This window comes from Ooceraea biroi, chromosome 4, assembly GCF_003672135.1.
Source record: "Ooceraea biroi isolate clonal line C1 chromosome 4, Obir_v5.4, whole genome shotgun sequence".
NCBI classification, from domain to species: domain Eukaryota; kingdom Metazoa; phylum Arthropoda; class Insecta; order Hymenoptera; family Formicidae; genus Ooceraea; species Ooceraea biroi.
This window is the reverse complement of record NC_039509.1, coordinates 490,066-516,110: the sequence shown is the minus strand read 5'-3', so window position 1 is coordinate 516,110 and position 26,045 is coordinate 490,066. Positions and strand designations below refer to the sequence as shown.

Here is a 26,045-nt window from a genome sequence, read left to right as displayed (position 1 = left end):
TCGTTCCTCTGCTCGTCGCGTGATTGGCCTAGCGGCGGCGGAGGCGAGGGACGAATGACGAGCCGAGGCGCGCGGCCGAGCGGCGGCGGAAAGTGCCGAGCGCGAGAGAGGCTTGGTCGCTCGCAACACGAGAAGCGTGTATCAGTCGCTAGAGAGCGCTTTTCGTGGTTAGTACGTGCCTCCGCACAACCCGGCGTGTTGCGGATCACGCACGCATTCCCCGTATTCGGCGTCACGTAACTGCGCAATCGTGCCCGCACGTTCTTCCAATCTCCGTGGGCCCACGCGCGTGTCCTGACAAGTCGCGTGTTTGGCGGGAAACGCGAGGCGCGCGTAGCCTCGCGCTTATTTACGCGGTGTCAAAGACGCTCGGTGATATCCCCCACCGCGAATCGGCATATTGGCTGCGGGCCGTGTGCAATAGCGTTTTTCTATGGAATTTTCTCGCGTCGAGACGACGGACGGTGTTATCGCGTCTCGAGTGTGCGTGTCAGTGTCCGCCGTGCATGGATGTGACACGTAAAACGACAGAAGAGAGGACAATGTGAGCGCGAGATCGACTCGCGTCACGAAACTATCCGGACAGTGGACCACGAAATTCGCGCGGGATACGTCGTAACACATTCTCTCGCCGTCGCTCGGATACTCACGCGCAAGTGCGGTCACGCGACGTTGCCGGATTGTCATTCCCCGGAGGCTACGCCGAGAGAATCGTCGTGCTGCGAAGAGGGAGAGAGAGACGATAGAAAGAGACAGCACCATTGATCGAGGCAGCACATCGATACAGTGATCGCACGCGCGTGTATTTTTCGCGCCTTTGCGAGCGTCACCGCGTGACCTTGACGGACAGTCTGTGAGGTGCAACGGAACCGCGGGTGATCGAGGGGAGGTTTGTTTTCGCCGCCGCTATCTCTGTCTGGCACATAGTAACCGCTCGTTGCCCGCCGTGTTGCCAAGCGCGGCCGTACACGCGTTGCCCTATGATATCCCAGCTTTCTGCGGCGGAAATCGAATCGAGCACCCTCGTTGATCTCATCGACGAGCACCGTCATCGAGGCGCGCTGTTGCGCGGTGTTCGCGTCAGCAAGCACGCGGATTTCAGTGAAGCGAAGAGGATCCTCGGCCGACGCTCAGCAGCAGCGCGGCCATTATTCGAAATTCGGTGGGTCGCGCCACGGATCGCGGCGTTGCCACATCCCGCATTCAGCCGCGATTATTTCAACGTTCCGCGACGACGACGGAGGCGGCGGGAACGCAATTCTTGGAAGGAATCATCATCTCACGTCACGGCCAATGCTAGGAGAAACTATCTCTTATCTCGTGGCGCGTGTCGCGAGTTCTCGATAATGTGCGGTGAGAGAGACTGAAAGAGACGAGCATTGAGAGAAAGAGAGACAGACAAAAAAGCAGAAAATAAGAAAAGACAGTGTACGCATTTTTATCAATTCTACGCTCCTGGCTCTTGTACCGTTTGTTTCCGCGTTTGTGCGTGCGCGCGCGCGAGAGGAACGGAGCGTTTGCCGTAGTGGAGCGCGGCGGCGATAGAGCGCGACGAAATATGAGCGCACGAGTGCTGAACCCGGCGATGATGACGGAAATAAGCAGGAACCTAGGCAGCGGTGGGGGAGGCGGACGTGCGGTCCCGAGCAGGGCCGCACTCGCACGCGTGCGGCGCGATCTCTTTGGGCCCGTGGACCACGCGGCGGCGCGGGCACTCGCGGAGCGCGAGCTGCGCGCCCAATCGCGGATCGACGCCGAGCGTTGGGGCTTCGACTTTCACAAGGAGATACCGCGCGCGAACTCGCGCTACGAATGGGAGCTGGTGACCGAGTTAGACGTCGTGCCGGAGCCCTACGCCCTCCGTGGCATGCCCTACCTGAGGGAACACGCGCCCGGAACGCCGCGCAAGCTTCCGCGTCACGACGACCCGTCGACAACGACGACGGCAACAACGGCCGTCGCTGCGACATCGTCGAAAACGATAACCGCGACGACAATGATAACGACGTCGCTGGCGACGATGATGGCCACCGCGGCGGCCACGCGAATCGTCGAGCAAATGGAAACGACGGGCGCCACGCCGACGGCCGAGAGAACGCCACCGCAGGAGCACAGGGTGCCCGAGATTGGTAACGCCATGACACCAGCGAGCCAGGTCTCGGCCACAAACGCCAAGAGGAAGAGGTGTGCGATGGAGCCCACCACCCCCGTTCTACCCCCTGCTGCGAGGAAACAGTCTGCCATCACTGGTGAGCGCTTCTTTCGCTACTTGGTTTCTCGTACTTGTTTTTATAAATAAGTACTTGATTTATAAATATTTAGTTGTAAGTCTGCTCGGTTTCCGATAATGGCATCTGGTTTTGAAGGCGACTTCCGGGAATACGCAATGTTTGCGGTACCCTTACAACTCTTCCTTGTCGCGATCTCGATACTATGGTTTTTCTATTCTATCGCGGCGGAACTTCCGATAGCGTTGTATCGAGTTTTTCTGCAGATTGTATGAGTGTAACTGAGCACTGTTTGTTTTCGGGATTGTTTGCTCGCTCGCACGCGCCGTGTATGAAACTTCGTGACTGCCGTTATCGGCTATCGCCGATTGGAGATAGAGATTATAAAAGAATCACGCGTGTCGCGGCGAAAAACGGCGCGACACGTTCCACCTGATCGCACGGCGTGTCGTTTTTCGCGCCTCTAATCTGCTCGTAACTCATCGCGCGTATCTACCGCGTGGAAGTTAGTCGTCGGCTAAGTTTGTTTACACCTGCCTTGCATATGCACGAGAGGCGCGTATCCGCCGGGCGATTGGCCAATCAGCGATTTGCATTGTTCTCGCGTTGGACCTTAACACGTGCGCGATATAAATATGGAAGTTATTTCAATCGTAACGTAAAAAATCGTGCCAGATTATTTTATCAGTTTTCTCGTACGAGAATCGCGTTCGAGAGAAGATTGCCTCGTCCACCAATTAACGAGAATCTAAATTGCTCGATAAAAGTAGCTCGGGATCCCTAGGATTTCTGACGGTCATGATAATAAAGACAATCGCGTATCACGGAAATTACCGTATCACCGAGCAGCATTACGAAAGTAGCTTATTTCACAAAAATGTAAATAGTCGCGTAATTGCTTCCGGCAGGGACGATATTTTTCAGTCGTAACGTGTCACACGATTGCACGATAATGATTCCACGCTGAAAGACCGACGACTTGAGTCGTCGCGCGGTTTATCGCGGTTAATTTGCCCGATGTATTTATGCAGGAAGCGCATAGCCTAGGTCAATCCAATACGTCTGCCGGACGGTCGCCGCAATTTGCGTACGATTACGTAAGCACGTGATAGTAGGAATTGCGTTTTGCAAGCTGCCGCCCGCATATTTCGAAATGTTATCGACGCGCCGCTTTCTACTGGCCACTTTCACGCGAATATAATGCTGAGAATGTAAGTGGCTCTGTGTGGCGCGTATATGATGATTTCTTGCCCCCTTCGGTGACGCGCACCAACGAGAAATTTATTTTATTGATAGGAGACGAGACGCGGATTATTGAAACTGCATTATCACGCACCGTGATAAAGAGTCAAAAAGAGCCATTGCCAATAAACACTTTCTTCTTTTTTTTTTCCCTCAGTCCGCAAATATTCCTCAACTCGATAAGCGAAATCGCTCGTTGATCCGTGCCGCACAGACGGTGATACAATAATAATATTGCATTGCACGAAATGTGTTTACGTTAACAGTGGTCCAAAGCCTAATCTTGCGATCCAGCCGAGTTTAGCGCGAGCTGCGAGCTGGAAATTTTTATGCATCCACGTTCGTCTCGCGTGTAGCTTACAAAACACTCGCCTGACGATTTATCGAGAGAGACGCGATAAAGGGATCCACCTGCAATAATATTTGCGAGGAAGTCTGCTCGAAGGGGGAAGAGAAAAAAAGAGAAGTTGCACTCCTGCACCGTGTTTATCTATTTTCGCGCGCAGAAATTATCAGTCTGCCTCGTATGTCTTGCTTTGTATTCGTGCGCGGCCCGATGTGTATCAACAATGATTCGTAATGCAGAATTCGACTTAATCGTCGCGTTTTGTTTGGAAATTTGTACGATAACGATTAATCGGCTGTGCGAAGGTGAGAGGAGATTGAGTCAGTCGAGTGACATAATGTAATTAAGAGATAAGCATCGATGCCGGCCGTCTTGGTAAAAGAGGAAGAGCAGAGCGGCGACAGATATATGCAATTGCTGATTGTATTACTTGCCGTGCGTAATTGCTACGTGTAATTACTGTGTTCGTCCCCTTGAAGCTTTATCACTTTATTAAACGTAATAACGGCGTCGACGACGCGCACGTGAATAGAAAACTTTATAGCCGTCCTGAATTATTGATGAGAGTCGTGTTTCGTGCTTTCAAAGCATCGTCTCGACGACGACGTCTCTCGTTTTCGCGTTCGTGCGCGTTGCAACAGCCATCTTGTCGACGTTATAAATCCGTGGCTTAGTTCTTCCTTTTCTTTTCTTTTTTTTCCCCTCTCCTATTTGTTGGTCGTCGCCATACGCACTACCCACGCGACGCGACTATTTCGGGACGTGACTCGTCATATGTCGCGCACGCATGTATACCCGTGTAAACACGTTTCACGATTCGCCGTAGCACGCGACGCCTTTGTTTATATTTTTACTGCTACGCGTGGAAAACGAAACTGCATGACTTGCTGCAAGTAGAAGAACGTGCGGTCGTTCGCTGGTTGCACCCGTAACGCAACGCGAGAGCAAGTTTTATTTTATCTTTTCTTTTTCTATGAAAGATATTCTATGAAACATCGATCTAAAGTCGGTGAAGCTTGATTTGAATCCAAACTCGTCCGAATTAGTAACAAATCAGCTCTTTATGCGAATATTTCTGTTGTTTAAGCAATCGCCAATTTTCTTGATTCGTCTTTTGCTATCTATCCGAAAGGAAGTGCGCGACTTCCGGGACACCCTGTACGCACGTGCGGAGTGGATGGGAAACCAATCGAGTTTCCTATCTGTACTGTGCTCAATTCTCCCACCCTTCTTTTTTGTACCTTCTCCACTCGGGGAAGTAACGAGTGTAACGTACTTTGCTTTACGGGTACTGTTATGGGGGCGCCGAACGATATTCCTAACGTACTTTATTAATGAGCCGCGCGGTCAGCTGTTGTAATCCATATGGGGTTGCTGGCCCCCGAGTGCACCCCCATGCCTTTCCTCTGCTGCGACCCCCGCATCGGGTTCTTTATGCCCCGCGTGACGCGTGTTCGTCGAGTGTTGCACGTGTGGGGGCATCAGCTGTGCACGCAATCGCGCGCCCCTGTCTCCCTGCGAACCCCAGGGGCGGCAGACGAATCGTTGTCGGTTGAAGGGGTCGGCATTTAAAATCAGGATCTGCACCCGCATGTCTCGCCCCGAGTATTTAAATTAGGGGTGAAGCATCGTGCGAAAGAATATCTTTGATAAATCTTTCGTTGGCCGTTGGTAGTCGATTTGGCCATATTTTGGGAGTTCTGAATCGTAAAAAATTCAACGCGTTTTCCAAATTTATTTATTAATTAGAAGGTTTCTCTCCCTCTCTAAAAGTTCTTTCAAAAAGAACGCGATGAAACTACACGTATGATGCACTAAAAATGAAGTATATTGCAGATAGTAGCATATAAACGATGAATGATTTTGCGATAAGGGAAAAATAGGGGTAAAACGTAGATGTTCGTGTGATTTTCGTAATTTTTGCCACGTGGCTTAGCAAACGACCCCACGAAAACAGAGAGGGGTGGACTAGAAAATTGGACAGATGCGCCCAATTTCATTCGTGGAAACTTCGCCAAATGGTATTACAAAGGGGTTCGGGGGTACCTTTGTGCCTTTGGGGTTCGATTAGCGCGTCGATTTATGAGTCACGATCAGCAAGCTGGCTTCAACGAAGTCATATTTTCGTTTATTTTATTTCATACACGATCCATACGAATTTCTACATAATTTTGTATAAATTGTGAAATTTTATATTCTGCAGATTTAAATTAAATATCTATTAATCTTTTAAGCACCCGATCGTCCCCGAAACATTTTCTATGCACGAACGTAATTTATTGCTCCGTGCCGCGATTAACGAAAATATTTGTCTGTTCGGCAATTGCAACTGCCTTCGAAGGAGTAATAAAAATAACATAAAATCGCGACCTCGCATTCTTATCTTCCGCTGATATAATTAGCGAGTATGGTGCGTCGATATTATATTCCCAAGGTTATCGGAGGAAAGATTTCGCATGCATACGGTCGTTAGTAAGCCGGATTGTGCATGAGGTCAAGTGTGGCATTGCATGCGATTATAAAAAATCGGAATCGAAGATAAGTCGCGCTGTATGTGCTCGCGTTATTCGCCAGATGCCTTTCGGAGTACACTAACTCATTCTGCGTGCAATATGTACTGGTAAAAATAATCGTATCACAATAAATTATGCATTAATCACATTATTAATTACATGCATGATAACGCTTCATGACAAGATTATTTCAATTACGAATTTATTGTAAATTAATTCTTTTATTATTTATTGCAACAATAATTTTCTTGACACTACGTGCGACTAAAATGTCATGCGCGCTGCAGAGAATTGATCTGATATTAGTGGTGAATTTTTTTTCATGATTGATTTAACATTCTATTTTTAGCTATCTCTTCAACGAGCTTGTCACATCGATTTATGTAAAGACGTATTTTTCCCATTGTCTGTTCCAGACTACATGAAGAGTCGTAAACGTGGGTTGAACGGCACCACAAAGAGCATGATAGAGCCGCCGGAGAAGATCGCCCGCAACGCGGGTCAAATACGCAGCTAAAGCCTTCAGCTTTCTTGTTCAAGACGGCCTCGCCGTCTTCTTCCACCTCGTTCGTGCACGATATGAGATAGTACCGGAAGTGGGAAACTGTACCGTCAAGAGCAGCAACCGCCGGGAAGAGAGAAGAGGGCCTAGGACTCCGAGACGGAAGGCGCGAGGTCCGCGTTGGCTGTGCCATTCACATAGTTTTATCCTCCACGAGCGCAGGCGAAACAGATCGAGACAGATGAATTGAAAAAGAAAAAAAATGAAAAAAAAAATGGGAAAGATGAAGGAAGTTGCGTCGTTCTCCATCACGTATATCTTCGTTCGTGATACCGCTCTGCAATATCGTGAAGATTGCGAGCGGCAATAATAGCAATAACCGAGAAAAGACGCGAGACGCGAGGGAGACCGATGAGATAGAAAGAGGGCGAGAGGAAAGATGCTTCGCGGAGGAAGAGAAGGTACGACACTCTCGTCGCTATTTTTTTATGATACATGTCACGTCTTTTGTATTAGGATAGACAGAATAAGTAAGACTATAAGGAGAATATATATATATATAAAAATTAGATTGTAGATAAAATAATGACTTGTGTCCAAATTAATTAATGTAATATATTCTTTGTTTGTTTCATGGAGCATTCATAGAAAAATGTTTAAATCATGTCGTTACACAAACACGTTATTAGAAAGAGAGATAGGAAAGAAGGGAAGAGAGCTATACGAAATACACGCGTAAGTTTAGGCTATTCATAGGGATTAAATAATTAGATTCTAAGTTATAGATCAGAGTATATCGCGCGTATTCATTGGATTTAGTCGGGAAGAGATGCTTGAGCTGGTCGGATTTTTGGGACTCGCGACTGCAACGTTCAAGTCTCCCCGAGTACTCGGCGACGAGAGTCTTCCTTGCTCGATTATTCGTGGAGGTTTTAAAATTTTTATCGAGTCTTTCTAATAAATATTGCGCCAGTTTCGACATCGCATCCTTGAAACGCGCGCGATATCAAAGTTGCCTCGAATTTTGAAAATTGTAAAATTTCGCAGATTCATGTTTGGAACTCGGTGTTTTACGAAAATGTTTACGCGAAAGAACAGTTGCGATTTCGTGGCCATCCGATACGACCAGCTTCAAGGAAGAAGAGATGATCTAGCTGTAGTTTGTTACCCAAGTTTAAGCATTGATCTCCTGTACGATTTTAAGAAAGTACAGCCGATGCCAAATCATCCCGCGATTTTTTCTTCTTTACCTTTGAAAAAAAGAAGTCCATCATATCCTTTCTCCTTTTCCCTTCTTCATCTCATATCGCGTTTGTTTCCGGCAGATAATAGTGTGAGAGACACGTGATTGTCGTAAAGTCTGCAACTTTTACGGAGAAAACGTACTTTGATCTACTTTTTCATATTATTCCCTTTTTTACCGTACGAATCCAGATTCCGAACTTTCTTGAAGGAAATATTGAAAGTCTTATGTTTTCCGAATAAATTGTTCCGATATTTACTTGAAAACTGATTTAAACAATTATCCATTGTTTTATAATTTGATTCGAATAAAATTACGTAATAATCTATATAAAAATTTATGACTGAACAATTAAGTTTCATTAAACACAGACTAAATAATAACCTTTTTAGAATTTAACTTCCTCTAATCTTAAAACCTTGAACATTGCGGTAACAAAAAAACATTTGCAAATCCCGACGATATCTCCAACAAGAATGCTAAATTAATTACATTGGCATTAACTTTTTGTTAGTCATCCTAATACAACAGTATGTGTATATACTACCTCAAAGAAATAAATGTTTCTTTCATGATAGTATATAAATTAAAAAAACTACATATAACAAAAATAAAATTTTATGTTGCTAATTTTAGAGAAGTTGCATTTTCGTAATCGTCGATTACGAAAGAGAACGATTTCCTATGACGGACTTTCTATCGAGACTAAGCGAATTGAGCGTTTTGCAGGACGATTTCAGTGCAAATTGTGAAGCGAGTGTTTGCTTCGTCGCGAGAATAAATCGATAAAGCGTAATATTAGCGTAATATTATCTAATTGTATATTTTTAATCGAGTTTTATAATGGTAGCTGTTTATCATACATGTCTTTCTGTTTATTAATACCTCGTTGAGAAGTGGTCCTCGTAAAATACCCCATCATAACTTGCTCCCTCTGATATTTTTCCTTTTTGAGATTATAATCCAAAAATACGACTGGTGGTTACAAGCTATTTTTTCAAGCTTGCTAGTAACATCGAGCATAAGAAAGAGATTTGCATCAAAAGATGGAAATCAAGAGCTTGAAGATATATCAAAATTTTTCTCTGTGTGAAAGAAAAATTTCATAAAGTTTCTGCGACAACTGAATTAGTTGGACGATCATTGAGTTTGCTCGTGCGAATCGCGTGTTCGTGACAGATCTGGCACCTCGTGATTTCGATGCAGCACAATCGTTGAAAAAAAAGCGTATTTAATTCGCCAGTGGTACGATTGTACGGTTGTAAGGATATGATGAGCTTTCATCACTAAAAATGGGCGAGGATACTTCGTAGTGGTGAACCTGGTTAGTTTCATTTCTCCACTCTCACGGTGTCTACGAAACAATTGCTCTCTCCATTGCCTTAATTGTACATTCAAATTGAATAAAATGGCGAAAAGATCTCGTGTACCACTGCCGGATTAAAACGGAAAAAAAGATCCAGAAATTTTGGAATCTCGTGAGATCTGAGAAAGTCGCGATGCATGGTGCCTGCCGTGGAGAAAACTCGGAAAAAAGTAGCAAAAATAGAAAAATCTTACGTCTATGTAACCCTGTGATGTATTAGTATGATCTCAGTAAAATAACTTAGCGTGTACTTCTTATCTATGATAATTAGGTTGTATGATTAAAGATTATTTCAATTTGAAATTGAAATTTTAGTTCGATTTTTGGCGACAATTGGAAATCACGGATGAAATTCGACAATTCGTAGTACCAGATGCGTCGTGTGCGTGTGATGTGTGTATGTGTGTCTGTATGCGAGCGTGTGTTTTGCAGAATGTAAGATGAAATGAGAGAAGAAGGAAGCAAAGAAAGAACCCAGTGAATCATGCCTCATTTTCATTCGATACTCGGCGACATAAAATTTTGTATGTGTAACGACAATATATATTATATATATTATGTATAATTATATAAACCGTAAGAGAGTAACTATATATAAGAGAGTCTAAAAAACTAACTAACTAACGTAAGTGAAAATTGTGTCCCTATTGTTTATTAAAAAAAGATTATCTATAAAAGGTTTTTATTTTTTTTTCCCGTTGACGCATCCTTTCCGTTGACATCCAAAAACGTTTAAAGATTACAATGTCCTTACATTCTTTGTTACGGATTAGCGTATATGTACACACTCGCTGCATTCAATTCACTTCCACTGCTTGTTACGAGCATTTTAAGAACCAACAGAAATGAACATTTCGATTTTGGCGACAGAAAAATTGTGGAAATCAATAGGGGCATGGCGTTCGACCTCAGCTGCACCGCAAATTCGTACAAATTCATCGAATCTGGCGATCAAGGAAAATCGTGGCAGGTGCAGTTGCGTGGTATGACGCTGAAGATACTCGCACTGGAAGTGTATATAAGAGAACTTGTTCCCGATAGTCCGGACAGGTGCTCGCGAAGCTTCCCTGGTAACTGATTTTGTTTCACCTTCACGTCCCTTTCCCTTTAATCACCGGCGGGGATCAATTTTGCGGTTGTAACGGTCGAATTCGTCGGACGAGGCGCGCGGGATGTCCGGAGCTAACAACGCCGATCCACACACAACATGGTATCACATGAACCGTGAAAAATGACGGATTGTGCGTTAACGCGACACGTCACTTTTCTCGCGCCCAAGGCTGCCGGTTGCGAAATTTTACATCTATCGTTCGCCGTTTATCGTATTTCTCGGGCTAAGTATATTTGCAGAATCGTTTTTACGTGACTCGAAGCGATTTGCGTAACGTCACGGAGCGGCTTTTTGACGCGAGTGGTTCGCAGGTCGAACAATAAGAAGGCTATCTGTCCGCCGTTTACATCAATTACGATGATATATTGTAGTCGTGTCATGGGTGCAATTAGCACGTTCGAACACGTTTCATTTACGAAAGGACGGCCGTTTATCTACGTCCGGAGGTCGCTAAGCATGAGCGTCGTATAGTAAGGTGCAAGCAAAGTAAAGCTGCACCACGCGCGCCGCCGAATTTGCAAGTAAATTAACACGAACTGACTGGAGGTCGTTGGTGCGAAAAGTTCCGACACGTTGCATACGAAATATCCGCGGTACCATCGTGCGCCATCCTAATTGGACGATCCATTTGCATGTCAATCGGCGAATTGCCGCGCGATTTTTCGACGGTTTATTATATCGTTACATTGCTCAATATCGTACTACATATTATTATATTATATTCGATAGTAACATCGTGGTAATAATAATAATAATTTGTCGACACGCAGATTTCGTAGTCAGTTTGAACTAATAATTGCAGGTATTTTGGATATTGTCGTTTTAGACGTTCGTAGACGTGAAAAAGATATCACTTATCTTTTGCATACCAAATTATGCCATCGAGACCTGTGCGGATTGCGAACGACCGCTATGTAAATTTAATTTAAATTTTGAAGTTTAAGCAATTTCTCGAAAAAAAAAAAAACGAATTCGAGGCTCATTGTCAGTACTTCAATGTAACCAGATTTTAATGAGAGTCGAGAGACAATGCAGAAGACGGTTAATTGTCGAAATTGTGGTTGAGGATACCGCGGCATCTATCTCTGCGGTTCTTCTTTTCGCATCCCGTGTCCTCGTTGCGGTGCGACGTAGAAACACGCTCGTTCACGCTGTAGTTATGCTTCTATGCAATCTCTGTTGCTAGGCGCACCTCGGCCCACTGGCAATATTTTTAGACGGTACGCTCGCGTGTCGCCATCGATTCTTGAATGAATCAGACGGGTTCTCTGAATTTACTTTCTCTCAATGAGAATACAATCGTCAGAATTGGCACCGAGATCGCGAAATATACCGCATGCGTTGCCAAAAATCGTACAAAACTATATTTCTTCCTATCCAGATTTTAATAAAGTATTTTTTAATTTTTCGCATTAAAATTATAGTTGTAAGAAATTTGTATAAAATGCACGCCAAATCGATGTAATAAGTACACGCATGCGCGCGCGCGCTTATAAATCGCTAGGTTCTACCGGAAATGGAAATTCCGTTGCCGAATCTTCATTGCGGGAATCGATGCGTAAACTGGTTCGACAGTGGGCATTCGCAAAAATGTGCGGAAATTGCAGCGTGCACTCAGCTGCATCTCCCGTCCTGGGGAAATAAATGGGTGGTCGGAGTGATCCTTTTTACTTGTCGCCACGATGATGACTCGTCATTACCGCATCCAGTGACTTACGTGCTCGAAACGAAACAAATTATACAAGCACATTAAATTTACCCGCGTCCGTCACACTGAAGCGAATCGCATCTTCGATAAACGCAGCATTTGCAGGGGACTTCCGATTTATTGTGCGAAATGTGTAACGTGGGATTAAAACGAGGTGAAAGCTCAAATGACGCAGCGACAGTCATCATCGGATTGCCTGCTGATTTGAAAATGTCTAACCAGATCGCAACAATGTCCAACGAACATAGCTGCAATTGTTGGTCTGCAATTGCCTGTTGCTAAGGTCTAGAAAGTCCTCGAAAGAACCTTGACTGGTAATTTGGATCTTCCGGTTTCCTTAAAGGCGCTCCAACTGGTAATTTTGTTGCATTTTACGGGAGAAAGGCAAGATGATGCGCATTTAGATACAACGTCGATTACTTATATTGATAATAGTTAATAAATAGATTATCTGTATTTTCTGAATAAAACTGGTACTTCTGAAGAGCTCAACGGAGAAAACATTCGAAAATAAATCGTAAGCTAAGCTTCAGATATTACAGTTTAGAATTTTAGAAATTAAAATGAATTTTTTTGTCCGCATTTGTACTTCAAATTTATTCGCTTTTTATTAATTCAATAAACTTCCTCATTATGTGAACGAAACAGAGAGAGAGGGAGGGGGGGAAATGAAGTCTTTCAGCAACATTCGCGCCTACTGTGGTGAATGGTCGAACTAAATGTGTCGGTAACTGGCTTTGTTCTTGCAGCTGGATTATCAGAATCTTCTGTTGATCGAAACATTTTTAAAACAGTTGACGATATTTAATCGTGAAACGTATTGAATTACGAAATTAATTAGTGGATACGTAATTAACCACAAGCTATGGATTCTCAGTATCGAAATCAGCGCTGCGTCGTCATGATAAAACGACCGACAGAGTTCCTTGATTAGTTTGGCACGTAATGTCAGCGTTTCTTCACGAACTAGTTTCGTACACCTACAGAGAGGACTCTCATCGAAATGTTCAAAAGCGGTGCTCAATGAATTTCGAAAAATTATTACCTTCATTATTGACTACATGTCTCGCAACAGTCAAAGAAGATTCAATTCAAATTATATCTTCATATTATTATCGCATCTCGCAAAAGAGAGAGCCATGATCACCGAAGTTCGATTGTCTCACAGACCGGAAGTTGCTGTCCTGGTCGCACGTAGATATCGTTTGACCGCGTTTAGCAACGATAGCCCGCTTCCTGGTAGATGAGCACAGAAGCTATGAGACATCGGGAAAAACATCAAAGCGAATGAGTCACAAAACTTGTGACAAAACTATACATTTCACGGAAATCGATATCTAAATTTCAATCATGAAGATCTGAGGAATACTGTTTTTTTCAAAACAAGAAGCAGTTCCACTTCCACTTCGTGAATACTAATGAAAGAAGTAGCCGCGAGCTGAAGTCAGAGTCAGATCTGAAAATATTAATTCAGCGAGTCTCCGACACACACACACATATACGCGCGCGCGTGGACTTTCCGGACCTCATGAAGAACCCGATGAACTTCACTTCGCACGGCGATACCGATCCCGCAATACTCTCCGCATCCGGGAGCCGCCGGCGGGCGATCTGGACCCATTTTCGATTCGCCCGAATCCGGCAGGAAGCGAGAAACCGAAGGGGCGCGGGAAACGTGGGGAGGGTGGAGAGCTGGGAGGATTTCGCGGGCCGTTACTTCAAGTTGTTTTCGGCATTATTTTCGGACCGCGACTTCCCGGAGGAAAGAAAGAGAGAGAAAGAGAAAGAGGCAGAAAGAAAGATCGAAAGGGAGAAAGGGTGAGAAGGAGAAACGGAGTGTTCCTCACGCTCTCGGGCTCTTACAAATTGCGGTACGGGTGCAACGTACCTGTTGTTTACTACATAGCGGGTTCAAAGCCCGGTCAGTGCAACGGTCCTCCACCTTCCCTGCCGCTGTCCGTCCGCGTGTACCCCCCTGCACGTACCGTCCCCCCGTCACGCCTGCTCACGGGAGATGCATCCCATCCCCTACCGTCGGCCTCTTCAAGGTAAGAGCAGAAGAGCGGTAGTTGGTTGCTGCGGTTCAAGCTCTCTTTCTCCCTCTCTTTCTTCTCCTCTGTCTTCCCTTCGTTTTCATTCCTTCTCTCCTCGTAGATGCGCGGAAGACGAGGAGCCAGCCTGGGACCGAACCGCTGCAAAACACGCACACACAGCCGTGCTGCGGTGCATCGCGGTGCGTGCATCGCGCGACGTGCGCCCGTGACTCGGCAGAAATTGCTTCAACGGATGAGCGAGCGAGCGAGCGAGCAAGCAAGCAAGCAAGCAAGCAAGCAAGCGAGCGAACGAGCGTGGTAGTCCCATCCGATCGGCGCGATAAGCACTTTTTGCGCTTTCATCGGATGCCCGCGGGAGAAGAGGGGGTTCAATGTACCCGCGATAGATAAGTGAGGGGGAAGTACCTTTCCACGCTGGGAGAATGATCTATCCCGCCGCGGGAGAACGCGGAGCGAACGGCGCGGCGGGACGGAGGCGAAGGGTACGTACTCGACTCGCTCGAGCGAATGATCGCGCCGGAGGCTGCGGGAGATCGTCGGGAAAGACTCGGCGCAGATGCATTATGCGTCTTCCTCGGGATGATACTGGAGCTAGTTTATGAGAGGAAATACAAGGTGCTCCCGCGATCGAGCGCAGCTGCGCACATGCTATAAAAGTTTATGCCTACACGAAGATTTGTATTTTTCAGCAAATGGAAATTTCGCAAGAAGCCGAATCACACCATATCGAAGAATTGCAATCGCAGAGAGAAGGCTACCTTCTCTTCTACACGTAATATGAAATCGTTTATGCGTGATAGAGGCATTACGTGGTTTTCAAACTTAATAGACTGGATCCAAAACTGATCAAAATTGATCAAACGATGAGATAATATTTTACAATTTGATTAATTTAATAAATCCTGATTTTTAATCAATTTCCTCGTTGTTTTCTCGAAGAGAGAACGAGAGAGGAAAAAAATTGGTGACGCGATATGAAACGGAGGATGCAGGAAAGGAGAGGCGGGCAGTTCATAGTGCAGCAAGGCAAGAAGAAAAGACAGAGGACCAACTAATCCGAACGAGCTCCGTACTACGACGTAGTACTCCAGAGGGACCAGGGTTCAAAGCCCGGTCAACACCATGCTTGCGCGTCCCTCTCCCACTGCTTCTCCTCTTCTTCCCTCGCTTTCTCTCTTTCCCTGCTTCTTTCCCGTCTCTTTCTCTTTTTCCTCTCTCCTTCTTCCCCAGTCTTCCTCTTTCCCTCCTCTATCTCTCGTTGCAGCTCGACCATTTCACGAGCGTACGCTCATACACACGTACGCTGCACTTACACACGTGCATGCGCGTGCACCGCGTCACTGCGATCCTCTCTGCGCTTTCCGGCCATCTTCCTCCTCCCCAGCTTCCTCTCTTTCTCTCCCTCGTGCGCGCAACAACGTCGTTGTTGGCCGCGGTGATTCATCATCGGTCGGAGATAAGCGGCCAATAAAAGGAGCCGTAGAGCCGCAGCACCGCAGGATAACAACATGCTCCGCACGATCCAGGCGAAGAGGGAGAAGAGATACCGGATAACGAAGATGAAAAACTGCGGATTGATACTTCGCCGAGTCCTCTGTCGCTGACTGAATCACGCGACTGATGCCATCATGACCCGCGTTGCAAGAGGCGGAGGGTCCGGTATATATCCTCGAAGAAGGATCCATATTCATATAATCGACGCGATTAAACCACAATTCCGTTCGGTCATTACTAGTAATAAGAGCTTATTGCTCCGGGCTTCGTGGGCCACGTTGGCGATCGAGTGGACTCGCAAATCTTGAACATAGCAATCATTAAAGTCTACATACATCATTAGCCGACGATACAATTAGCTTTGCCCTCCGCTCTCATAATCGGCGAGGCAAATGCTTTTGGCGAACGAAGAACGACTTCTTCGACCAAGAGGACCGACAGTTCTTCGCGTACTTCTATCCGGCAGTGCGACCCAAGCGCAAGACCGGTTGCACAGACACGTTCATTAAAACACATCGACATGTGACCGTCGTCGAAATGATTTACCAACCCGGCATTACTTTGTCGACGCAGCGCAGCCTTAATAATAACGTACTTCCGTCTCTCACGATGAATACGAAATACCGAGCGGCCGCCTGTAACGATATGCAGTCGCTTTCCCCGCGAAGAAATTTATTGCCGGCAAGATGAATGCGAATGCAATTTGGATGCGGACCTTCCAGGAACCGCAGTGCATACGTTGCACACCGCTCGATGAGCTCCACGAGTCTCAATTTTGTTTGAGAAGCCGAACAATGATCCCGGCGCGGATGATCGTTTCGTTCGCAACGCAAGAAGAGTCGGCGGAGAAACGCGGAGGAACGCACTTCCGCGGGCTTCGCATACAATTATCCCAAATCCCTTGTTGTTAACGTCGTCGTAAACGCAAGTCGGACCGACTTGACGTTAACAACTCACGACGCTCACGTATCTTCGTAATCGGCGAGCCGCGATAAAACTCGCGCTCGCACGGATCCCCCTCGTCGAGTTAAACGCGCAAATGGCCTCCTCTGACAGCCGGCGAAGTAATCAAGTAATGGTTATCATTAGCGACCTGCGTTTTATACGGCGCGTTTATCATGGAGATCCGACGCGCGCTTGGAATCGCCGCGCTTGTGCATCCGCCGCTTTCCGATGCTAAGCCGCTGACGCGGCATTTTCGTAATCTACGCGAAAAGTCACGCGTGCATCGCGAGAGAGCCTCAAGCACGCAAAGAGCAGCATCACAGCGTCTTTTCAGAATCAGCCAGGCGCTATTAATTAACGGGCGTCGTGATATTAATTCCCTTGTTATCGTTACGCGATCATTTTATTTGCCGCGCAATTGGAACGATGTTCACCGTATAAGCAGGTGTAAAATCACAACGTCAACAGCGCCTCCGCTGCTTATCCTTTTATTTAGTGAAATATTTCAGGACATCGCGGTAAGGATATCGCACGAAAGTCACTCGCGTTAATCCGCATTATAAGTCGAATTCTGTGAGAGTGAATTTTCCGAGATCTTTAATTAAATATAAATTATGCGTTAACATCCTCTCAGTCTTCTCAAGAGAAGAACGTTTCCATACGTTAAGCGTTATACTTGCACCTTGGTTTTCCACTTACTCCACTCTTCCGTGCAGCATCCGCAAGCGTCTGGATACCAGTTGAAGTCTGGGATACATTAAACTCGTGCTTGACGCCTTAACTTTACGCGATGCGAGGAAGAATATCAGGCCAGGGACCATGCCAGGCAAGTTTTAGCCGTACGCATACAGGAACGAATACGAAAAACCAAAGTGTGTGTATCGCGTACTACGCTGGCCGGCCTTGAGCGTAAGCGATCTGTTTACGAAAGGGACATTGACCCGGGTTGCTGCTCCTCGCGGCCGTAATAGCGTTGGTCGAAAGGGAGGAGAGCCTCTTGCCTGCGTTGTTCCCCCGCCATTTGCACGTTGTTCGATGACTTTTGTCGTTGTGAGACTCCCACGATGGATGTTCTCCTCCCTCTCTCCGGAAGAATGCTCGCAGATACCATAATCATCATAATCGCGCTTTAAACGTTCTTTCCTCATAATTTTCTACGCAATAAAAAATCAGGAATAATGTAAAGTTCTTGCAAATGTGGATTCTTTTCGCGTTTCGTTAACTATTAAGCTTTTTCGAATAAAGCGAGATGTTATTGAATGTATAAGCACCTATTTTTATCATAAACGTTTTATAAGATGAGGCGACATTTACTGGTCTTCATTGTGCTCATACAAACATCGATAAGGCTTAATCTGGCCGTGTATGTACGTGCGGACTCGTTATCAAGCTTCCTCTTATCGGCTTAGCATGAGCCATCCGTTTTCCGCCAAAACAAAATCAGGAAGTTTATGGTACCGAGCAAAAAAATTAACCATTGGACTTTAAAAGATTCGATTTATCCAATTCCAAATTTATTACAGGATCTGCCCGCTAATTTTGTTTCCTTCTACTAGCTACCAATATTTCAATTCGAATCTTCTGCGTCTTTCATTATGCTGATGGATATTCTCCGTGTGATTTCAGTAAGGAATTAATATAAATAAAATAGTAAACAACCAGCTTGGTAAGAGTGCGGACAACATCCACTTTCTACTAGCAGTCGAAGATGTTTTCGTCGAGAATATCGATTTTTGCTCAATCAAGGCCATAGCGATTTTGAAGTGAAAATGTAAAATATATGAACAAGTAAAAATAATAAAATAATATAAGAGAAGGACCACTAGAAGAGTGCCGGAACAGAAAGCCCTGAATATTTGATCTCTCTTTCTCTTTCCCTCGTGTCTTCACCGATGATTTTATTAACCCAAGAATTCCGGGCTCTCTTGCGGCGCGCACGTTGAATTGTAGTTTCTTCCGAGAGTTGCGCGAGGTTAGGAGATTGCATTCCTCGAAGTAATTTCGGTCCAAGGCCCCGCTAAGGTTTCCTCCTCTCTCGATTCGCTCCGCTAGTCGCTGGATCGTATCTGCGATCCTCCGTGATGCCTCTTACTCCGATACGAAATTAAAGTCGTGAATTGCAAAACGAACGAGCCCGATTTTTAACGCGGCGGACGATTAGTATCGTTTCACCGGTTTCACTTGGAATTCCTGTTTAACAACGTGGAAAAATAAGACGATCTCTAAAGCGGAATCATCTCCGTCACCACACCAATGTGACAAGCGGAATTCCATTGGTGAATCGAAGCATCTTTAATTGCGTAATTATGAGGAACGCGGTCCGAAAGGTTTACGCATGACGGCGCGTCGGTTCGGAGACCGCTCCCGATTTTATACCGACGAATAATTTTCTTGTCATAGAAGTGGACGCATGGATTTAAAGAAGCCGACACCATCACGGTTCTTGGAACGTCACGGAAATTCCTGTAAGAACTTCCACCGGCGATCATCCCACATGGCTCGTAAATCGAACTAATCGCTACCGGAAGAATTACTGACCACGGGAAATTTTCAAGATCACAATGTTGCATGTGTCTTGAACTCCATTTTTAACGTGATTTTAAATAAATTAAATAATGTCACTTGACGAGATATATCACGTAGTGCGCTTATATTTTACACGTTGCGGCGTAACATTTAATTATGCAAGATTAAAATATAATTTTCTTATTTTTCAAGATTCTCGCGTGAGAAGAAACATATTTCCGTATGCAGATCAATTTCAAAATGGGACTAAATATGGTGAAGAAAAAGCAACTGAAAAAGCAGCAGTTTTAACGTGAGAAAATAAAATATTTTGAGTCGATAAGTTGGTCTAGGCAATCACATGTTTGGTGGGAAGTCGTGTACGACATGGACAAAACTTTTCACGTCCAACAGGAATAGCCACTTTGTGGCACGGTCGGGATTACGGAGGGAATGGTTTTTGTCCGATGCAACCCTACGAGCGGTCAATGACCGGGAAATGACCTGCATCATCACGCGCTTGGTTCTTAGTACCTGCTCGTGTCTACAATGTTGCTGGTGTCGATCAAGTACCAACGGGGAAATTCGTGACTGCGCGTAATGACGAGGAACAAAGGCACCCTTTGTCTAAGAACAATGTCTTTACTTTCAGGTTTCTTCATTTTTTTAATATTTTAGATGTATAGTTTTTCAGCAAAAATATCTTGCACATGTAATTATATCGTATGCTTGCTGATTTGTTATTGTCAATAATGTTACATTACTATTCTGTAATTATCTTTTCTGTAATTATCTACTTTCCTCTTTTATGGTATTTAATTACATATTATTATGATAAATTGTTGTCCATGAAGATAATAATAATAATAGGCATTATTGAGATTTTTAGACGTAGAGCGGCATGAACAGCGCGGCGTGTTGCTTATCAATCAGTTGTGTAGGTATCCCTCGCGTTTGCTCCGCGAGGGCAAGTGCCTTTCCACTCTCCTAGCGATGAGCCTGAGAGAAGAGAAGAGAAGAGGAGAGCAATATCGGGGCCTTGGGTAAGAACACGTAATTGCCGAGGAGTAACGTAGTTGTAGAAATTGCCGCCGTCGAGATGTAGAAACCTGACTTTAAGCAGTCACGGCCGCAGCACGCCCAAGAAAAGCGAGCCCCTACAAGACGCCGGAACTCGAGCAAGAAACCGCCGCAGGATTGGCTTTAAAGATAACTATGTACGCCGCAGAAAAGACACGCGTTATGGTCTTGCTATGGGAGCCTTATATTTCTATTTTTGTCAGAGATAAGCGAGATTTCTGCAGTAAAATCAAATTTATCGTATCTACATATCTCGATAATCCGCGTACCAAGAAGAGCGAAAACCGGATTCGATGAACACTTCAAAATCTTAAGACAGCTATGAAAATCTTATGAAGCTGATGATATAGCGTTACGAGAGAGAGAGAGAGAGAGAGAGAGGAGAGAGAGAGAGAGAGAGAGACTCAGCATACATATAAGCTAATCTTTAATATGTAAATTGTAATCTAATTTTCTCTGCATTTATGTCACAAAGACGGATCCGTTATCACAAACAAGTAAAATGTTTCCTCCTTATGATTATTTAATGGCTAATATGTTGCTCCAAGTTGGCGCCGCCAACTTCGTTAGTGGCACAAAGAATAAGGGCGAACTGCGGGAAGCGATAAAAGCGGTAATGAAGGATTCGCTCCATCAGAGTTTCCTGGTTTATTGAAGCAATTATAATTCTCGTCTCCGCAGCTGCGGTTCTGATTGTAAGTTATGAGCTCCGAGTCGGACACACGCGCCTACGTATAATCAAGGGGGTTAACCGCATCGAGACTATAGTAAATTCATTACAGAAGACTGCGCTGTACGCGCAGTCGGGACACCTGGCCGCTGCAACGAATCATTTGTTTATCGTCCACGTGATTTACGCCGTGAGAATTAAGCGATGTTCGAAACACATTCTTCGCGGCGTTCACGCTTTGACGGAACTTCAAGAACTCTTTGGTGCCTTTTCACGTGATATAAGTATATATAATCGGCGCCAGAGTCTTAATCTTGCTTTATAAAGAAATAAATGTGTAATTAAAGAAATAAAAATGTTTTAAAGTATTAGCAGTATCAAAAGCGCTCCAATTATTTTAATGCCGATCGCAGTATGCATCTTGGTATATTTATTAGCACGATTTTTCCAGTGGTACCGTCAAACAGAGTATTTCATCGTGACACATTGTACCTGTGATACGTGCCTCGTACCATGTCTTGGTACGTGCATTAAACGCACGTACATCAGCCTTGAGGCGGCAGTTTCTTTTCAACCGGGCCGTTCATACCGGCAATCACGATAATCGCCAAGCTCGAAGAGCCCTTCCTGATTAATGAGCAGTCGCGCAGCAAACGCAGTAAACGCCGAGATTGCGTGATCAGGGCCATTGTATTTTCCCGAAAACGCGATACGATCGTCCCCAAAATTTGCATGAAGCGCCGCCCTGCGTTCGTGCAACTTTGTTGATCATTCCACAAAAAAAGAAGTACTTTTCCGGAAGATCGTGCGTCCCCTGGTATTTCATGAATATTTCAGTACTAATTTTCGTATGCCGCTCCATTAAATTGCCCGCATTCGCCTCGTACGACGTCAACTTCATTGCCAATTAATATCGTAGTTATGTCCTGAGCTCGTACAAAGTTACACGTGTTGATATTAAATTAACGAAAATATTAATAATAAATTGCGAAATCCGTGAAATTAAGACCGCGATGTTTCCAGAGTCTTGCAGTAACGCGCAAATCTTTGATCATTCTAAGTCAACGTCGCGTGAGCGTCTATGGTAATGGCATCAAAATATACGCTGCACCAGTGACCAGATTATCCGTGGCATCGTGACGATAATTTATAACTGGTTTGCGTACAGTACAACGTAGGTAAATTACAGCGATATTCCCCTTAAACCTGCAACGATCGTAAGTGGCATCCGTAGCACGCTTCAGCCTCACATACACACGCGTATGTGTGAATATTCGTGTGATTATACGGGATGATAATTCCGCGGGATTCAATTTTGATCTCGTGTCTTTGGCATGAAGCCAGGAGGAAGAGAGTATCGCCTCAAAGTAATCTTTAAATTCATATTCGAGTAGTAGATATGCAATCGTATTACTCGCATCATTGGTAATCGCGTTTGATACCATCGATAATCGACAAGATGTGCATGAAGAGACTAAGAATAAATTTTGCAAATTTTATAAATTATCCTGTAGAGAATATGTAACGTAATCGTCTCGGAATTATTTTTTAAATTGCTAATAAAAAAGTTCTAGTGATTTTATTAATACGGAAAACACTTGGAAGTATCTCTGCGTAAGAAAAGGCGTTCCGATTTATTTTTACACTCATAGCCTGGCTAGGTCCACCGAAGAATCTTCGTCATCGTGGTATCTCGTTATCCGACACTGCAAGTGTACAGGACGCTGACTTCTAGGTTTACCTTCGACGACACTGTTGTTGCTAAGGAATCGTATTACATCCTTCTTATAATCAAAGCCGCGACAATGTGGCTATCTTTAAGTGCTCGCTGTAATTCCGGAGCCAGACTTAATCATATTTTCGCACGTATTGTCAAAAAAGAAATGCATGAAGAATAAGAAGAGAAGAAGAACTTGGAAGAAATAATTATGTTGTAGATATAATCTGTAATAATCGCGCCGCATTTTGCTTCGTTCTTTCTTTTTATCGGACATATCCAAGAGTTTAATCGGTGAAGATTTCTCAAAAAATGGATCAAACGATCAGTTAGAAATCGCCTCAGCTATGTCGGATAATCGCGCCCGTCCGAGCACGAGGCATATGCCTCGGGCATTATGTGCCTCATCGCACAGGATTATCGGTTTCTTTTTATTTTTGAATTAATGCCAACGGCATTAATGGACCGCAACTGCTTGTCGACTCTCGGCAGGATTATCAACGTTACTAAAAGTCATCCGAGTCATTCCAAAAATAATTTACGCACGTTTCAGCATGTATTGCACGTCGTTGATATATCGCTCGCGATTTCCGTGGAAAAAAGTATCATACGAGAAATGAAAATGTCGTACATCTGAACGTCCGGAGAGACGTTACATTTGACGTTACGCTACGAGATAATTTATTCCGTACGACGAAAAATGATGTTGCTGCGCGGAGAAAGAGTTATATTCCTTCTACTCTTCTTAGAACAATAAGAAATCATTACGATTCTGAGACTTTTATTTCGTGTAGGGGGGCGCATGGTACACCCATCTTTAAGATGTAAAAAATACTCGGGGGAGAGATAATAGTGGCGGCGGTAAGGGCGGAGGAATATTCTTTTCAGGCAGCTTATAACATCCCGCGCCACTTCGCATATTTAAAATGCAAATCCGCACGCCAATAAATCTCTGGTACACGGCTCGAGCAAGTGTGCGAAAGAGAGACAGAGCGAGATAGGAAGAGAAAAGGGAGGAGAGAGAGAGAAAGAGATTCTCTGGTGTTCTCTTTTTCTCTCCTTGCCTCTGCTTCTCTCTTCGGTGTGTGACTTCGAATCCCCCATTATTTGTCAGGGTTCTTTCGCCCAGAAACGTCGCTATTTCCTACGTCAAGCGTTGTCAAGCGATATAATCGATTTAACGGGTCGATTTGATTGGCAGCGGAAGGTACAATCGGCTCCGTAACTTTACTGCACGGGTCGTTATATAAATTTCCTCTTTAAATGTTAATCACTTTTTCGGGCAACTTCCAACTTCTTCACTGAATACGATCGAAAATGCAAACTTGCGCAAGCTTTTGTACAAGAGTGTGTGCACAAGTGACGTCACTCTGTTCCGGCATACTGTTTGTCTGAAGTTCTTGCATGGGGTTGCTATCGAAGCCTCACGGTTGGACGCGTATACACGCGCACGTGAATGTCTCCTCGCGAGAGAGACGCCACACAGGTCTTGCTCGTCTTGCCTTTACGACGTGTAAATCACGAATCCGAGACGCTGGAGAGATCCCTCGTCTTGTATACGACCGCGCAGTTAAAGTGTCCCTGAAGGTTTTACGATGGAAGCGGGATCTTTCCAGGATACGGTGAATTGAATCGAACGAGCGTGGTTCTTCAACTTTAGAAGCCGTCCGGATACGCTGCGGACGTGCTGCAGCGCGGCGAGGACGCGCAGTTTTATTCAGTTTTATTAAGGAGTGCGAGTATGAAACAATCCCTCATGCGATATGATATTAGAAAAATTTTGATAAGAATATCGTGTTCTTACTGTCGCTATTGTATATAGTATTGTTTTCTTTTTGTAGTAATTTTACTCGAATTACTGATGCAAGCAGAAGAAAATAATAAACGTACCAAGAGCAAGTAATGAAAATAAAATTCAAACTATTATATGAATTAAAGAATTATTAGTCTTTCTGTTGAAAGACCTTCGTCAAAGGGTACGCCTGGTATAATCCTGACTGGAATATTCCAAGGCACGAAATACTTTTTCGCCCGGCAAAACATATTTTTATAGACGAAGGCGCGAACGGCGCGAGAAAAAGCGAGCAATGCAAGCGACCTCGGGGGCGAGCGGTGGGACGAATGCGAGGACGGGCTCGGGAGAGAAAGCATGGGGAAATAAAGTAAAAGAACACCGCAAGAGAGAGAGAGAAAGAGAGAGATTGGTGGCGGGACACAAGCGTGCTGCGGTAGCCTCGAAACCTTTCGCGGTAAAAGGCGATTACGTCAAATCATCCCGTGCAACGATTTGCGCAGCGATCGCCGCAGTTTGTGCACGATCGTGGCTGAGGGTGCTCATATGTAAGGTTCCTCCAAGAGCTAGAGCTAATCCCGATTCGGCTCCATAAAGCTCCTTTATGATCGTACATTATTTTAAAAGCGGGATATCTCTCCCACGTATGCTTAAAACGTGAAGCGAATTAAGTAATGTCTTGGTAGAACGTTTTAAGATATTTTCATCCGCTACTGCGCTGTAAAGTTGCAGATAAGCTTCGAGAAGATTTTGTTTCGCGGACAGAAACGTTAAGTTACAGTTTACGGCCGGGGATTATGAGTTCTTTAATTTTTAAGTTGAATCAGCATGCTTGGGAGATATACATTTAAAATTTAATACAAATAAAATTTACACAAAATATTTTATTTCATAGAAACAATAAAGCCGGTTGATTTATGCTTAAGGAAAAATTTACTAAAAACGCAATTCTTCGGGAAGAACCATTTTCTAACTAAATTCCCTTATCTAAATACAGTAGGTGAATAATTTGCCAATCAGTCAGGGAGCGAGGGTGTCGTCTCGTTGAGCGAGGGTACGGCGCAGGAGGAAGATTCGACGATTTTAATCTCTCCCGATGTCCCGCTCTCGCTCCTTCCAAGTCATAAGCTTCTCGCGCTCTTCCCTCGTGCGACTTTTTTTCTTCGATCTTCTTTTTCTGCATCCTTCTCTTCTTCCCCCTTTTTTTCTCGTCCATCTTTCTCCCTCGTTCTCCACCTCTCGTGCTCCTCTCCTTCCTTTTTGCCCATGTCTTCCGAATGCTATTACGTGCGGCTGCTACCGCGGAGAACACAACTACTGATCAGCTCTACCCAGAAGACGTGGAACGGGAGGAACTTACAATTAGGCAATTTAAATCAACCGTTCCGATCCCTACGGTGACGCCAATTATCATATTTCATATTACCTACGGACGAGAGAATCAAGGGAGGCGCGGGGGCCACGCTTGGATTATGAAATAAATCTCCGGAGGTGCAGTGCGCGCACGCGCTGCAAACATATATTTCTCG

The 26,045-nt window shown here is 44.8% G+C and overlaps 1 protein-coding gene across 1 annotated transcript; it reads left to right on the top strand.

Annotated features, from left to right (window-relative positions):
* Positions 1-1,525: 1,525 nt before the first annotated feature.
* On the top strand, positions 1,526-10,117 carry LOC105283582. The gene is made up of 2 exons (XM_011346446.2): positions 1,526-2,249; positions 6,746-10,117. The coding sequence occupies exons 1-2, from the start codon at positions 1,559-1,561 to the stop codon at positions 6,844-6,846; spliced, it is 792 nt and encodes a 263-aa protein (XP_011344748.1). The 5' UTR covers positions 1,526-1,558; the 3' UTR covers positions 6,847-10,117.
* The last annotated feature ends 15,928 nt before the right edge of the window (positions 10,118-26,045 follow it).